The sequence below is a fragment of the Bombus vancouverensis genome, chromosome 6, assembly GCF_051014615.1.
Source record: "Bombus vancouverensis nearcticus chromosome 6, iyBomVanc1_principal, whole genome shotgun sequence".
NCBI classification, from domain to species: domain Eukaryota; kingdom Metazoa; phylum Arthropoda; class Insecta; order Hymenoptera; family Apidae; genus Bombus; species Bombus vancouverensis.
The window spans coordinates 9290653-9306192 of record NC_134916.1 but is presented as its reverse complement, the minus strand read 5'-3'; the positions used below and the strand labels follow the sequence as shown (position 1 = coordinate 9306192).

General features: G+C 43.1%; 2 protein-coding genes across 12 annotated transcripts in view; one reads left to right on the top strand and one right to left on the bottom strand.

The window, feature by feature from the left end:
* The first annotated feature begins 702 nt into the window (after positions 1 to 702).
* Positions 703 to 5935, top strand: Ipo9 (Importin 9). 10 transcript variants are annotated; one of them, XM_076619331.1, is made up of 14 exons: positions 703 to 833; positions 1389 to 1484; positions 1679 to 1935; positions 2017 to 2250; positions 2326 to 2695; positions 2772 to 3016; positions 3120 to 3381; positions 3466 to 3785; positions 3858 to 4077; positions 4169 to 4440; positions 4564 to 4972; positions 5197 to 5345; positions 5425 to 5491; positions 5617 to 5935. In XM_076619331.1, the coding sequence occupies exons 2-14, from the start codon at positions 1475 to 1477 to the stop codon at positions 5829 to 5831; spliced, it is 3030 nt and encodes a 1009-aa protein (XP_076475446.1). In that variant the 5' UTR covers positions 703 to 833; positions 1389 to 1474; the 3' UTR covers positions 5832 to 5935. The 10 variants fall into 10 exon arrangements, with proteins under 10 accessions (XP_076475446.1, XP_076475440.1, XP_076475439.1 ...); XM_076619325.1 differs by having other exon boundaries at positions 1554 to 1935; XM_076619324.1 differs by having other exon boundaries at positions 1551 to 1935.
* Positions 5920 to 15540, bottom strand: part of Slip1 (SLo interacting protein 1) — a 58806-nt gene continuing 49185 nt past the window's right edge. Inside the window, exons 2-7 of one of the 2 annotated variants that reach the window (XM_033336711.2) lie at positions 10591 to 10971; positions 9636 to 9806; positions 9029 to 9127; positions 8655 to 8690; positions 7129 to 8580; positions 5920 to 7033 (exon numbers count right to left, since the gene is read on the bottom strand). In XM_033336711.2, coding sequence (XP_033192602.1) covers positions 6653 to 7033; positions 7129 to 8580; positions 8655 to 8690; positions 9029 to 9127; positions 9636 to 9806; positions 10591 to 10971 — 2520 coding nt within the window. In that variant the 3' untranslated portion in view covers positions 5920 to 6652. The remainder of the gene's footprint in view (positions 7034 to 7128; positions 8581 to 8654; positions 8691 to 9028; positions 9128 to 9635; positions 9807 to 10590; positions 10972 to 15540) is intronic. The other variant, XM_033336712.2, reaches the window with a different exon arrangement.

Genomic DNA, 15540 nt, shown 5'->3' with positions numbered 1-15540 from the left:
GCGATTTTTACACTAATTACACTAATTACACTAATGGTATGTAATTAATTAATTAGGAAAAAATCTGAATAATATTATACAAAAATAATTTCTGGGAGTTTGATTTGATTCCTGAACTGATCTGGACGTCGCCCTACAGACAAAATTTCACTTTTCAATTTCTTCATGAAAATATTAGTTCCACTATTTCACCACTAGGTGGTTATTGGACAACTTTTTAAACTTATAACATCTTATTACTAAAAAACTGGGGGATATTTAGACAAAACAAATTTTAAATAATTTTTTGATTCTAAATTTTCATTTGAGCCTCGAAAGTTAAGAAACCCTACCTAGGAGCTGAAAAATTGGAATTTTTTAATTTTGCTACTTATCGATTGAATATAATTAATTTATATTACCAGATAAATATCTCAAAATTAAATAATGAGAACGATATGGTTATTAAGGCCGGTGAATTTGATTTTTCACGTTCTACAAACGATATCGGGAAGTAAATTTAATTTTTTATTTAAAAAAATACTGAGAACCTAGAAATTTCGTGAAAAAGATGACATGGAAGAAAGCTATTTCCATCATATGGATATATATATATATATATATATATATATTTCCATCATATGGATATATATATATATATATATATATATATATATATATATACACATAGATATATATATATATAATATGTGACATTTTATACAATAGTCGTATGACTTTATTCTGAGAAATTTTTTCATACAATAGTAAATAAGATAGGTATTTAAATGATTTCGTTTAGTTGGGTATATGTACATGTGTGGGTAATATCCACTGGATATGTACATACGCTGGTAAGAATTAATTTCTGAATTGCAAGACGCGCGTGCACAAATACATTGATGTTCGATATGTCGTTTTGTACTGTTATACTTCAATCGCGTACGTATGATTTCGATTATAGAAACTTATAAAGTTATCAGTAGTACGCATTTATTGTTATAAAGGAATTTCAAATTAAATAAATTACACGTATAAACGTTTTATTCACATAATATTAAGAGTGAGAAGCATTCATTTTTTATCTTTATATTATCTCAGATATGGTTTAACCTTTTGTGTCATTCGATTAAGCCGGCTTTGTCCGCAAGTCAGCATATGGAAAATAAAGTAAATTATTTGTCATCTAAATTTCTTTCCAACTTTATGTATTTTAAAAGTAATTCGTTTCATTAGGTACAAGTGGTTTGCTCTAACACAAGTTATATACACGTTGATCTCTTTTAGGTTGTATAACTATTAATTAGCAACAATGTACTTATTTTTGTCATTTGATTTTTTACTTATCTTCATATGAAATTTCCTTTACCTTTTTGTTATATTTATAATAGTTATTCTATTATTTGCAGAGAAATTATTTTTGAGAGATTAAGATGATTGGTAATGTTAAGAAGTACTTGTACTAGCAATAGAACAATAATAATTTACCAAGGACATGTGCTCAGGTAAATGAATATCATATAAATTGAATGTAAAATTAAAAATATAGATTCTAATTGTATTATAAAAAGAAGCATTTAAGGAATAAAAAATAAGGGAGCAGAAATTTTTGCAATAAGCACAATTACGATGGACGTTCAAGGTTCACTGAGAGAAGCTTTGTATGAAACTTTAAGTGGTATTTTGTCTCCTCATACAGAGACTCGTCAAGCAGCAGAACAGAGAATTCAAGCATTAGAAGTGACAGAAGAATTTGGTATACATTTAACGGAATTTGTAGTAGATCCAAATGGGCATTTACCTATTAGACAGTTAGCTTCTGTATTGTTAAAGCAATATGTTGAAACTCATTGGTCTTCCGTGGCTGAGAAATTTCGGCCTCCTGAAATAAAGTATGCAACAAAGGAAAGAATCAAAGAGTTACTGCCAATAGGTCTCCGTGAGTCCATTAGTAAGGTAATCCATTAATAATTATGTATATGTATATACGTTGTACACATTACATGTAAAAATGTTTTATTTCGTTACATATTTCAGGTACGTGCAGCAGTAGCTTATGCGATATCAGCAATTGCACACTGGGACTGGCCAGAAAATTGGCTCGGTTTGTTTGATATACTTGTCAGCTGTTTAAGCGGGGAAAGCGAGTATGCCGTTCATGGAGCTATGCGGGTTTTAACAGAATTTACTTCAGACCTTACCGATAACCAGTTGCCTAATGTGGGACCAGTAATCCTTCAAGAAATGTATAGAATATTTCAAAGTGAAAATGTAAGTTAATTATTTTATCAAGCATTGATTCGCAACAATAATAATAATAATGACGATGATTATTTATGCCTTTAGCAATATTCCATTAGAATTCGTGGTCGTGCCGTTGAAATTTTTACGACGATCGCGTCATTAGTTGCTGTTACGGAACTGTTCCAAAAAGGATTTGCGGAGCAATATTTACAGCCCGTTATACCCATGTTTTGTGAAAAATTCGTTTACTGTTTACGACTGCCTGATGGTTCAACTTGCGATAGTGGTCTTAAAACTGATGTTATCAAAGCTATAAATTGCCTAGTTACCAGATTACCTAAATACATCGCAACTTTTTTACCTCAAATGCTACCGCCCTTTTGGGAAACTTTAGTGCAAAGCGCGAAGCTTTATCAGGAAGAATTTGTAAATGGCGAGGGAGATACAAACGAGAAGGAAGTTGATTCAGATGGTAATCTTTGCATTTGCAGTCTTAATTTGTAATCGTTTAGGATTAATCTATTTTCAATCTGCTTTGACGTTTGCAGGTGAAATAATTAATTTTAATAATTTGATCATTGCCATATTCGAGTTTGTTCATTCTATTGTGGATCGTAAACGATTCTCAAATCTTTTGGATAGTTTCTTACAAGAAGTAATGTATTATTTAATCATTTTTATGCAAATAACCGACGATCAAATTGAATTATGGACAACTAACCCCAACCAGTTTGTGGAGGAAGAGGACGTACTGACTTACAATGTTCGTATTTCAGCGCAAGAACTCTTAACGGTAAATATATGTTTTCTAGGGAACAATTGGATTAGTTTTGTTGATAATAATAGAACGTTTAAACTGAATTTCTTTTCTCTGTAATTAATTTGTTCGAATGCAGGCTTTAGTAAATTATTCTGAGGAAAAAGCGGTAAATGCACTTTGCGAGGTTGTAACGCGTCACATCGAAGCAACTAGTAGATTACAGACTGCAAATAATGGAAGCGGAAACAGTGAAACGTGTTGGAAATTACGAGAATCGTCTATTTTAGCCCTAAGTAAAGTAAAAGATATCGTTGTGGAGAGGCATAAAACTGGAATGCTTCAATTCGATATTATTAGATTTTTAGATACGATCGTTTTAGCTACTTTAAAGGATTCAGGTATCCGATATTCAATAAAATGACAATTGTTTCTACTTCGGTATTCATTCGTTTGTCGTTTCGTATCGTACCGGCAATTTTTAGGTTCACCGCCGTTACTTCTTGGCCGTTGTTTGTGTATTGGTGGCAAATACGCTGAAATAATGCCACCAGAAATGAGTTCACGTTTCCTGGAGGCAACTGTTAATGGTTTACAGGAGAATCAGCCTTCGTGTATCCGCATCAGTGCAGTAAAAGCTATTTACTGGTTTTGCAAAGCTTCAGTGGCGGAGAATAACAATACTCTCGGCAATATTATACGATCGCATTTGCCGAACATATTTCAAGGACTTTTCAATATAGCTAATCAAACATCCACGGAAATTTTTACACTAGTAATGGAAACTTTTCAAGTGTTGGTTTCGGTAATGTTCGAGTTATCATCTTTCTTTGCCTTTATCCATCTTCGTTGCATCAGGTTTTGCTTGTTTTTACAGTTGGACAAAGCATTTACCGCTTCAGTAGAAAATAAGATTTGCCCCTTAACTATCGCTGCATTTTTGAAGTTCTATAGCGATCATGATATTTTGTACATGTGTCAAGACATATTCAAAAATCTGACACAAAATCCTGACTGTATAGGACCATTACAAACACGTTTGATACCAACGTTAACCAGTATGATGGCCGTATCGCCTATGGATAAATTAAAAGACGGTAAGTCTTATTAAAAATTAGACATACTTGGATACAGGCAGTAACATGACATGAAAATTGTAATTATTCGTTCCGATTGTTTGTACAATAGAGAGATGTCGGAACGTAGCTCTAGATGTTTTGCAAGTATTGGTGCATTACTCTCCTAAACCACTGAGCAGCGCGTTAGTCGAAACTGCATTTCCTGCTGCGTGCCACTGTATTCTGAATTCGGAAGACAACGAAACGTTGCAAAGTGGCGGGGAAGTGATACGAGCTTACCTATCGGTCGCGGCTCGGCAGGTGACGGTACATCGAGACAATGACGGTCAAACGGGTTTACAATACATACTGCAGATCATTGCTCAGCTATTGAACCCGCAGGTAACTTGACAATCCTGATTCAACGGTTAGATCCGCCTCTGTTGATTTATTCCACCAGATGATCGACACATAATCTATATTATAAACGAATTGATTTTTTAACGAGGCGCGTGGCATTTGTAGTCGAGCGAGTTTACAGCGACTTTTGTCGGACGATTGGTGACGACGTTGATTAGGAAAGCGGGAAACACATTGGGCGAAAATCTCGATCTATTATTGAAGGCTGTGTTGAGCAAAATGCAGCGAGCTCAGACGTTGACTGTGGTACAAAGTTTGCTCATGGTATACGCTCATCTCATAAACACAGAGTTTGACGCTGTCCTAAATTTTCTATCAACCGTACCCGGTCCGACAGGACAAAGCGCTCTCACTTTCGTGCTCTCCGAATGGGTCACAAGGCAACACCTGTTTTTCGGTAAATACGACCGAAAGGTAGCAACGGTCGCGCTTTGCAAGATATTGGAGTACGGCGTTACTCACGACGATAGTCGATTGAACGAGATCATAGTCAGGGGAGACCAAGTATTCCCAGGTTCGTATTTGAAGCATCGTAGAGAATTTGATAACGAAAACGTTCGGACGAATTAAACGCGTTACGAGCGTACACAGGGAAAACACTTTGATCGTTGTTTCTTTCTTTGTTAATCCTTTCGAATGTTTATTTTCAATTCATTAATTTCATTAATTAGTACAAGATGTCGATAAAATATTTATCCCAAAAGAGCGACTGACTAATTAAAATTCGAGAATACGTAGGAAACGAAGAAGGCGTGAGGACTAGGAGTAAAGCCGAATCACAGCCTTATCACTGGACCACTATACCTGTTTTGGTGAAAATATTCAAGCTGATAATCAACGAGTTATCGAACGACATCGAAGCGATCGCCGCTGGTCATGACACGGATGTTAGTGATAATAAAGAATAATATTTTTCATATTTTATCTTTGTTTCACGGGTCGAACTAATCAGTCTTTAACGCGCAGGATTCATACAACGACGAAGACGAAGATGAGGTCACCTACTTAGATCCTGGCTACGAAAATATGATAGGTAAGTGGGGTACGATTCCGTGGTGTTTTCGGCACATCTTGATTCATTAATCTTTCTCGCTAACGTTAACGTTATAATATATTTTCGTTATTTAACACACGACAAATTATCGTTTTATGAATTAGTACTTGGAGAAACTGTGCCCGAAACTGAGGAAGACGAGGACGATCCGGACTTGCTGCAAGATTCCATCTATCACTTGAATCTGAATCAATATTTGCAAGACTTCCTATTAAATTTTTCGACTCACCATTGTTTTCCGGCATACATTCAGCATCTAAATATTCCGGAACGAAAGATTTTAAGCAGTTTAAACATCAACGCATCGTTCATGCAATAGATAGATGGATAAATAAGATGGTTAAATAGACGCATGAAGAGATATACGTATGTCGATAATCAGGAATTTCGAATTTCGTAATAAAATATGTGATTCTTCGTATATATATGTGTATGTATATATATACGTATATATATTATATATATTTTTGTTACGGCACATTTTACCTGTTTTACATTGTTCGCGTGGCAACTCGACGTTTCGCATGGTCCGATCGACGACTCGCGTGCAAAGAAAGATGGCACGAAGCGATGCAAACATTCTTTTCCTTTTATCCTTCTCTTACAGTAGGTCGCAGGGCCATGATTCACGATTTTCACCCGCGATTTATTCATACCATCGTTACGTTTATTGTACATATCTACAAAAGCGTACTCGTTCTATTTTCTTTGTCTGCAAAAGTTTCAGCTCGTGTAAAATAATCTACATACATTTATTATATCGTTATACGAAAAATATGTACAACCTTGTTCGTATTTACGCTACTTTCACGACACGAGCATTACACGACTCGCTTCAGTTACTGCGAATTGAAAACGAGATAAAGCTGCTCGGTCATGGTTTTCGTAGCCCTATAACACGAAAATGAAACGACGAGATCGACGCGCAAAGAGGAATGGAAACTCGTGGAGCGGTGATAGGATAACGTGTGGATCAAATATATAATTACAAGTTTGATTATAATTACGGAACCTGAAAAACGATCGAACAGTGACGAGATCATCCGTGGCAAGACAAATATAACGCGACAAAAGGAAACACGCAGGAACAAGGAAAAAGTTACTTTTCGTCGTTTCCTTGGATATCGCGGGTCATACGGTTCAAACGGTCGTTACCGAAAGAAGACCCATCAGTTTGCCACCGGTACCGGGACCTCCCGCGCTACCGATTCTGTTTCCATGAACCAACATCTCCTGAACGGTAGTGAAATCGTCCAGGGTGTTCTTTTTACGAGCCATTTTTTTGTGACTCAGTTCCACGATATTCAACGGTTTCTTCGGAAGCTTCTCGTGCTCGCCATGCTCGCACGTCAACAATTCGTTGGTCTGCTGCATTTGAAGCTGTTGTTGCTGTTGTTGCTGCTGTTGTTGAAGTTGTTGCTGTTGCTGTTGCTGCAGCTGAAGTTCTTGTTGTCTCTGTTTGCGTTCGCGAGCACGTTCCAGCTGTCTCTTACGTTCCTCCTTGGTCCAGTATCTGCCAACCTGAAATACGAACGAACAGATAAGAATTACAGCTTATGGAAAAGAGAGGAAGAGAGAAGAGAGATAAAAGGTTGGCCTGAATTCGATGCTGTCACCTTCACTTCCGACATGGTGTCGTCTTCCGTGCTGTGACCGGCTCGCTCTTCCGATATTTTGATCGCCCTATTTCTCAGAATGCGATTCCTGACTGGCCTCCGAGCGATGTACCTGGTTCCGTCCGCTCTCCTCTTCACTTTCCACTCCATCTGCACGTCGTTCGCTTTGTCCTCCGGGGGTATCCAGGAACTGGACGCGCACACCTGTTGACTGCCGACAAACTGGTACCGAGTCAAATTCGGTGCTTGAAAATTACCATGAGACCTGGACTTTTTCGCAGTGCCACCGGCAGCGACCGCGGTAACGCTGCTGCTCTCTCTAGATCCACCGATGGTCGAGTTTCTCCGGTCGAGAGCCTGCTTGAACAGCTGCTGTTGCAGAAGCATCGTTTGCTGAAGGTTAGCCATGTTCGTGTACATAGTATCCGCAGGCAAGTTGGTTGGATCCGTCGCACGATCTCTGTAATAATGAGAACTCGAGCCTCTCTTGTTCGATTGGTTCCTTGTCTGTCTGTTGGTGAACGCGGGGCACGTGCAACCGAGCCTCTGTTGTTGCTGCTGCTGCTGTTGTTGCTGTACAGCCAACGCTTTCGGGGGGCAAAGCACCAGTGTACTTTTGTGATGATCCCTTTCACCGCGTTGCAATTCTAACGTGAGCGGATTGCTGTTGCAGGATTCTCCGGTGTTGTACGCGCTCGAGCTATCCTTCTCCTCGCCCGAGCTGTTGCTCTTCGACGAACAGTACCATCTTCCACTCTGGTTCGCTTGATTCTGCGAGTATTGAATTACCGTGTTCGACGTGGTGGTATTTGCAGTAGTCGTGATAGCGATCGCGATGGTAGAGACGATGGTCGTCGGTGGCGGAGGGACGGTGGTGATGGTTGGCTGCGCAGTAGCGACGACGCTAGAAGTATGATTCGCATGATGCCAATGTCTGTGATGTTCATACGGCGACGAGTAGATCGGCTCGCTGTCAGACTCTGGTATAGTCTCGTAGATGTGTTCTGTTTCGCTCCACACGTGATTCGAGTAAGCGTCTGCCAACCTAACCGCGATCGTTCCTCCTCCTCCGCCTCCGCCTCCGCAACCTGTTTGCGATTGACCGCGCACACAGAGACCCTCCATCTTCTTCGAGCAATCCTTCAACGTCTCCTGCATCCACTGCTTGCGATCGTGATCCGCGTGTCGCGCAGGCGACGCAGCGTTTCTACCGGAAGATTTTTGCGACGTTTGGGAAGAACAGCTCGAAGAAGGGGTGTTGTTGTTTGCTTGGTGTCCAAGCGTGTGACAGGGCACCGGTGGAGGCGGTGGCGGCGGCGGCCTCAACGTCGAACAGTCCTCTTCCGTGTCTTTGGTCCGTTCCTCCGTCTGCTGTTGCTGCTGCCGAATCAGCTGCTCGATCAGGCTGTTCTGATAGGAAGGCAGATGGTCCGGCGAAAGCAGCGGCGATCCCTGCACAGAGACCAGAAGGATCTATGAATTTGTAACGAGTATCGGAAATACGGAGGACGATCGTCCCTACTCACCCGAGGGTACACGCGCCTCTCCTTGTAATCGTCCTCCTACGAGAGGAAAAGAGGAAAGAAACAGTTTTCGAAAGATCAAAGTCTGATAAAAGGATCGGCTAGCCGGTGGAGTACGTTAGAACGAATTACGTACGAGGCTGGTTGGTTCCTTTCAACTTGCAACTATATCGATCGTAAACCGCGTTAGAAAAGAAGAAGGCATCTTCTATGAATATTTTTTCGTATCTGATGCAGCAATTTGACTTTACTGGCAAAAGTTGCTCGTTACGATGTTCGTCTCTTGGAGTTCGTTTCGAAGGCGTTCGTTGTAGCATACTTTACCATACTTTGATTTTCTTAGCATCGTATTTCAGTAGCCCACAAAGAGATCTTACCTGATAAAGGCATCGACTGACGAGAATGGTCACGGCGTTTTTCGTTTCGGCGAACAGGTTCTCCGTTTGTTCTTTGTTCGCCACGTCCTTTCCGTTCACCTGTAACACGAGTAACGTGGTTTAGTGCGGAAACGATGGTCGCAACGTGTTTTCGTGGCGAAGTTTCATCGCTGTTGAAACGAGTTTGATCGCTCGTCGATGTATAAGAACGAAGAAATTTCGACGAAGAACGGCGGAATAATTAGAATTCGTTCGTTTGGTTGTTCGCGGAAATTTCCTATTCAGCGCGATCGTAGCCTGGTTCTTCTGGAGCCTCGCGAACTGTAAGAGAATTTTTCTGCCGCAACGACGTTGCTCGACGGATTCGCGGAAACGTGGAAAATCGAGGGAAGAAATCCGTGACACGGTGGGTCGTTCTTCCATCCGATTTCCCTCGAGCGAAGCGCAAAGTCTTTGTTCCGCGATTACGATCCGCTTAACGAGATTAGAAGGGTAGCAGATTGGAAGGAAATCGCGAGGAGAAAACGCGATGAGCTCGTCCGGCTGGTTCTCCCGTAATCGAATCAACCGCTTCGATTCGTCGTAGTCCGCGGTCTTCGCGATTTACCCTCAAGATTTGGTCGCCTTCTCGCAATCGGCCATCGCGCGCTGCCAGACTTTCAGGAACTATTTCCGAGATGTAGACCTCGGTGTCGGCGTCTTCGCTGCCGGATCCGGAACTGTAACACACCGTGAGTCCTAGCTTCTCGGCGCTGCCCGCCTTCCGCAACGTCACCTCCTGTAATTGTGCTTTCGTTACAAATTCGTCCAATCTCGAACGTTAAAAAGAAAAAATATTTCCACGTACTCTTTTTCTCCGATCGACTGTCTTTCCTTCTTCTTTTTGTCTTTATCCGATTCTACGTACGTTTCATTTTCGTAATCGAACGATGAGAAATTTAATTAGTCGTAACCAATTAACACTTTACCGACCGCCAGCAACTCAACAACCTACGCACGTCCGACCGGCATCTCAGTCGCAGATTCTCCGTGGCGTCGGCTTTGTTTCGGTTTAGACTCTCCAATACCATTCTTTTTGTTCATCGCGAACGATACGTTTTTTAAATTGGCATAAAACTGTGGCAGCTTACAAAGCAACGCAACTGACGCAAGGTACCTTAGTATTAAATAACAAATTACTGCTCAAATAATGAGAAAGATTGTTGTCGACAAAAAGCCGATTAATAGGCCATCGGTCGGTAAGCGTCGGTGACAAAAAACCGATTATTGGCCATCGGTCGGTAAAGTGTTAATCGATACGTACACCATCTGCTCGAAAATCTACGGACGCTTACTCGTCTCGCAAAATTACAAGTAGAAAGATTCGTCGATTCGTAATATCGCAAGCAACGATCGGCCATTGTTGACAAGAATCGGTCAGAATGTTCACGGTGACTACGTACTTACGAACGAAGATGTACACGCGTTAAATTAAAATTATTTAAGAAACGTCCATCGACCTGTATGTCGTTCGGATAGTTGCTATGTCGTCCGATAGCGCGTGTCATTTCCGCCTAACTTACCTCGAAATCGATGTCGTGCGCGAGAAAGTCCTCGAAACTGTCGTTTGGCTGCTCGTCGACGACCGGCAGCAGTTCTTCTTCCTCGGTCTCGAGAAGTCCGGCCCAGTCGGTCTGTACCGCGGTCGACACCAGATTCGGACAGGTGTTGATCGCGTGTTGATCGCGTTTATTGCCACCTTCGGCCGTTCTCTCCCATTCTTTCTCCGGTTCTGTGCTTCGACTCTCCTGTTCCTTCCATCCGGTTCGCTGACTATGCTGTTGCTGTTGTTGCTGTTGAGTTGGCTGTCGTCGCAATACCTCGACGATGATCGGTTCTTGGGCCGATTGAAAGCAACGCACTGCGTCTTCGTGACTCGAGTTCGATACATCTTGACCATTTACCTGCAACAAAGCGAGCAAACTGCACATTAACTAGAACTAGCTTTATCCCGCGTGCTAAATCGGATCTGCGTTTGATCGCGAATATTGAGAAGAGTAACGCGATAGAGGAGGAACCGGGTTGTCTTTACGGTTGGCAAATATCAATAGGCGCGACGAGGTCAATTGGCAAGAGAGCGGAGAGAGAGTAGAGTGGAAAGAGCTTCTTCAGAGTCGTTTAAATGCGAGACAGAGGAGGATGACGGTGCAGCACGGCGCACGGTCTTTTATAACGACGTTCGAGGACGAATTTTCTGTACGATTCATTAACGGAATTACGGATATTCATCGCGTTTTTATCTCTTCCGGTTGGCAACGAGAGCCGTCATGGTGCTTGAGGATTTCAGCGGTGACCCAGTGAGCGGCTTTACGCGAAATCAAGAGGTCTCCGGTTTCTCGTTATTCGCTATTTCATGAAATTTCGTCTTCGTTTCCGTTGTCTCTTTTTCTTAAGTTCAAGTCAAGTTCTTTTCTTCGTTCGCTTGTCCCAAATCGCGAGTATCCGTACAACGATGTCGCCGTCTATAAGCAGGCTCTTTCGGCCGAGATATACACAGACAACGTATACCATGCAACGTTAACGATTCATTTTTCCGCAAACAGAGCTGCATACGAAAGAATCGTCCGTAATTCGTTGCTCTATAATTCCTTTATCCTCTATAATTCCCGGTTGTACCATCGATTACGAGACCATCCTCTATAATCTCGCCGGAGAACGCGAGTTTCCTCGTTTCTCCGACATAGTCGTACAGCGTTGTTTGTCATAGTCGTCGCGGTTCCACGTATCGTTGCCAATAACTCGTCTTAACACCTTACCGACCGCTAGCTCAGGCGCAGATTCTCCCTAGCGCCGGTTCTGTTCCGGTTTAGACTCTCCAATACCATTCTTTTCGTTCATCGCGAACGGTACGTTTTTCAAATTGGTATAAAACTGTGGCAGCAACGCAACTGACGCAACTGAGCAAAGTACCTTTATACTAAATATCAAATTACTGCTCAAATAAAGAGAGAAAGATTGTCGGCGACATAAAGCCGATTAATAGGAAATCGGTCGGTAAAGTGTTAAAACGGAAGACACGCGTTAAGCTACAGACTAGCTCTGATGGTAAGATCGATACAAAACATGGATCCTCGGACCGATTCGGACGATAGATTTTTCTCTGGAGTAGAGGGCAACAGCGGCAGTCGTCACGGATAATAATACCTCCTAATCGGCGAATAATTGCCAGAGAAAAGCAAAGGAAAAACGGACGGGGACCGGAGTCGTTTCGACGCCAAGAAGTCAGTCTTTGTAATTTCTCGATCGATAGTTTACTCGCTTGTTCGTTCGTTGGTTCACTCGACTACCCAGTCGCTCGTCCTTTCGTTCCATTAGTCACGACCGAAGGATGCTTTCGACCGTTTTACGGAGAACACTCGAGAGCCCCCCCCCCCTCCCCCCGCCGTTTTTATTCTTCGTCGAGGAAACGATCGACGCGTCTGCGTTTCGTCGAATCGTTACCAGAGACGCGTCGTTAACCGCGTCTTGGTCACGGTAATTCTATCCGAAAGCGATCCAAATCGAAAGACGATCGGTCGTTAAAATCGACGTTTCTATTCCCGAGTGCGGAATCGGAATAGCAATATTCTTTTAGCTTTATTCGACGAGAAGAAAGAATATGTGTGCCGAGAACCATAACAGAGAGAGAGGCGGAGATTATTAAAATATTAAAGTAATTCGAAACTTCCTACTTTAGTCGACGCCCACTTGGATACAGAACTCAGATAATCGTAGAAGCTCGCAACGTACTTATTCGAACGAACCTCGTCGTCGAATGTTGAAAGCGCTGCGCTCGATTCTAATACCTGAAATCCGCGAAAAAAGCAAAAAACGGCCGAATACTTTGGAACGTTTGTCGGTGAAAAATCAAGAATTTCCACGCGCCCCAGGGAAACAATCCTATCCAAGCAAGAGGAACGCTTTCGCGCGGCTAAAACGCAGAGCAAACGTTCGCGAATTGCGTAAATCTTCCCTCTTGGAACGAGCTACGTCGCTGTCCCGCAAACAGACTTATCACGATGCGCCGCGTTCCCCGTTGGTCGTTACTTTCTCCCCTTTCTCTCTCTCTCTCTCTCTCTCTCTCTCTCTCACTTCTTAACACGCAAACAACGAGCGAGTATTTCAAACTCGCGAAATATATTTCGCGCGATATGTCCCGCGCGAAAAAAATATCGTTCGTGCTCGCGAGGTGATTAGAGCGAGATGACGAAAGCGAGGGGGAAACCGGGGAAAGGAAAAAGGAGAGAGAGAAAGAGAGAGAGAGAGAAAGAATGGGATCGGAAACGGGAATGGGAGAAGCGAAAAGGGACGAGGCGGCAAAGGTACGGGAGGAGAGAAAAAAGGAGATTGAGAGAAGAGAGAAGCGACAGAGGGCAAAGGTAAGGGCGTAAGAGAAGGTAAAGCAGGGGCGAGCACCAAGGCGCGGGAAGAGGCGAACAAGCTGGCATTTCTGTCGGCAAAGCGCGGATTGTGAGGCAGGTGGTGAGGGAAGTGCAGGGTGAAGGAATCGCGTACAAGGAAGGAAAAAGGGAGCCGTCAAGCAGTCGCTGGCGTTCCGTAAACACGGAAGTCTGAAGTAGTCGGGCTTTGAACACCGACGACTACCGAACGGTGACGACGACGACGACGACGACGACGACGACCGCTACGACCACGACAAACGTTCTCAAGACGATCGCAATTACCGTAGTCGAAATCACTGGAAAATTCGTACTCGTTTAAATTTAAGCTTTTTCCGCATCGCGCGTTTTCCTCGTTTCGAACGGTCGTAATATACAAAACCGGCCGACCAGCGACTACGCGTTCTGTTTCGTTTTGGCTGGCGTGGCGGCATGGCACGCGCCAACATCGCCCCGAAATCTTCCAAAGTATTAATAGGAATCGTAAATTTGAACCTTCTCCTTCTTCGTGATATCGCGTCGACTCGGTCCCACCCCTGTTCATCGACATCGCCGAGGGTAAGGTTTTTGTAGCTCTTGCACGTCGGACGACTACGAATCACTGACTCACCGACCGACGAAGCAGCAACCGAGCTGCTACGCTTAAATACGTTAAGGTGAGGTTCCGTGTATTTGCGTGGGACGCGTACGTTTCACGCGAACGCAACAGCTGAAAACCATTTGAAAGCGTGTTCCGTAGCGGAAGATGTCGTACACGTATTGCAGCGAAGCATCTAACATCGATAGGAAATCTCTGTGGTTGTGTTGCACCGAACGCGTACAGACACGGATCTCTGACACTTATGGGAAATACGTGCTGCGTCTACTCGCTTTCGCCTCGGAAAATTACGGATTACCGCGAACCTGCGTCTCTTAACGTTACGTCTCGCAAAGAATCCTACCTATATTTCCACGGATTTCTACAAATATCTTAGGGGGAAGTTCGCTCTGTATCGATAATTTCGTTCGTCGTTGCGTACGCAGCTTGGTATTTATTATTATCTAATATTTGTGCAGGCTCCGCGAATCGTATTCAGAGTCGTACGTTTGGAACGCGCAGGAGCACATCGTCGAAATCAGACGAAGATAATTAGCTTCGTCCGTCGAATCTCGCCCATCGGGATTTCAACGTCGATAAGGATTCGCGTCAAGACGGAAATAAATCGTAAATCGCGGTGACGCTGATCGGCGCCGTCGCGGAACGAACTTTGCAACTTGCGCGATTTCGCGATCTCGCGTCGGTAAAAGTTGTTTCGTTTCCATGGATTCGATGGAGTTGGCGTAAACAGGATGAAGGGGAGGTTTCGCGGAGGAAACGCGATAATCGCGATCAGACGCCGCTAACCGGACGCGGACAGAGACGGACGAGGGATAATTTAAAATCGCGCTTCCGCCTTATCTCGGCGACGCTTATCCTCTCGCACCCGTCCTACAGTTCTTCACTTTCGCCCTTCGTTCCTTCGCGGTTCCCTTGATCCTCCGGATCGTTATTTATACGCCGTGAAAGCAACTTTCCCTCTTGGTCTCGTTTATCCGCTTCTCCAAACCGCGAATCGAATTTTCAGACGAAACGACGTTGGAACCGTGCCTCGCGATCTTTAGGCTAATTTCGCGCAGAGATTCACGGCCATCTGTTGGTTTACTCAAAGGCTACGGAATCTTAACACTTTACTGACCGCCAGCGGTTCAACAACTCAGTTTCGGTTTAGACTATCCGATACCATTCTTTTCGTTCATCGCGAACGGTGTTTTTCAAATTGATACAAAACTGTGGCAGCCTACAAAGCAACGCAACTGACGCAAGGCACCTTAGTATTAAATAACAAATTGCTGCTCAAATAATGAGAAAGATTGTTGGCGACAAAAAGCCGATTAACAGGCTATCGGTCGGTAAAGTGTTAACCGTCTGAGTCTCAGGGGCTTTGAAAAACCACTGTCGAAAAATGCCGAACAGCGCGATGGCGAAGAGAAACAAGCGGCGCAATATCGCTCCTCATATTTGTTATTTTATGAAATACATCCGTATTATTATGTATGAATACTATTAGTTTATAA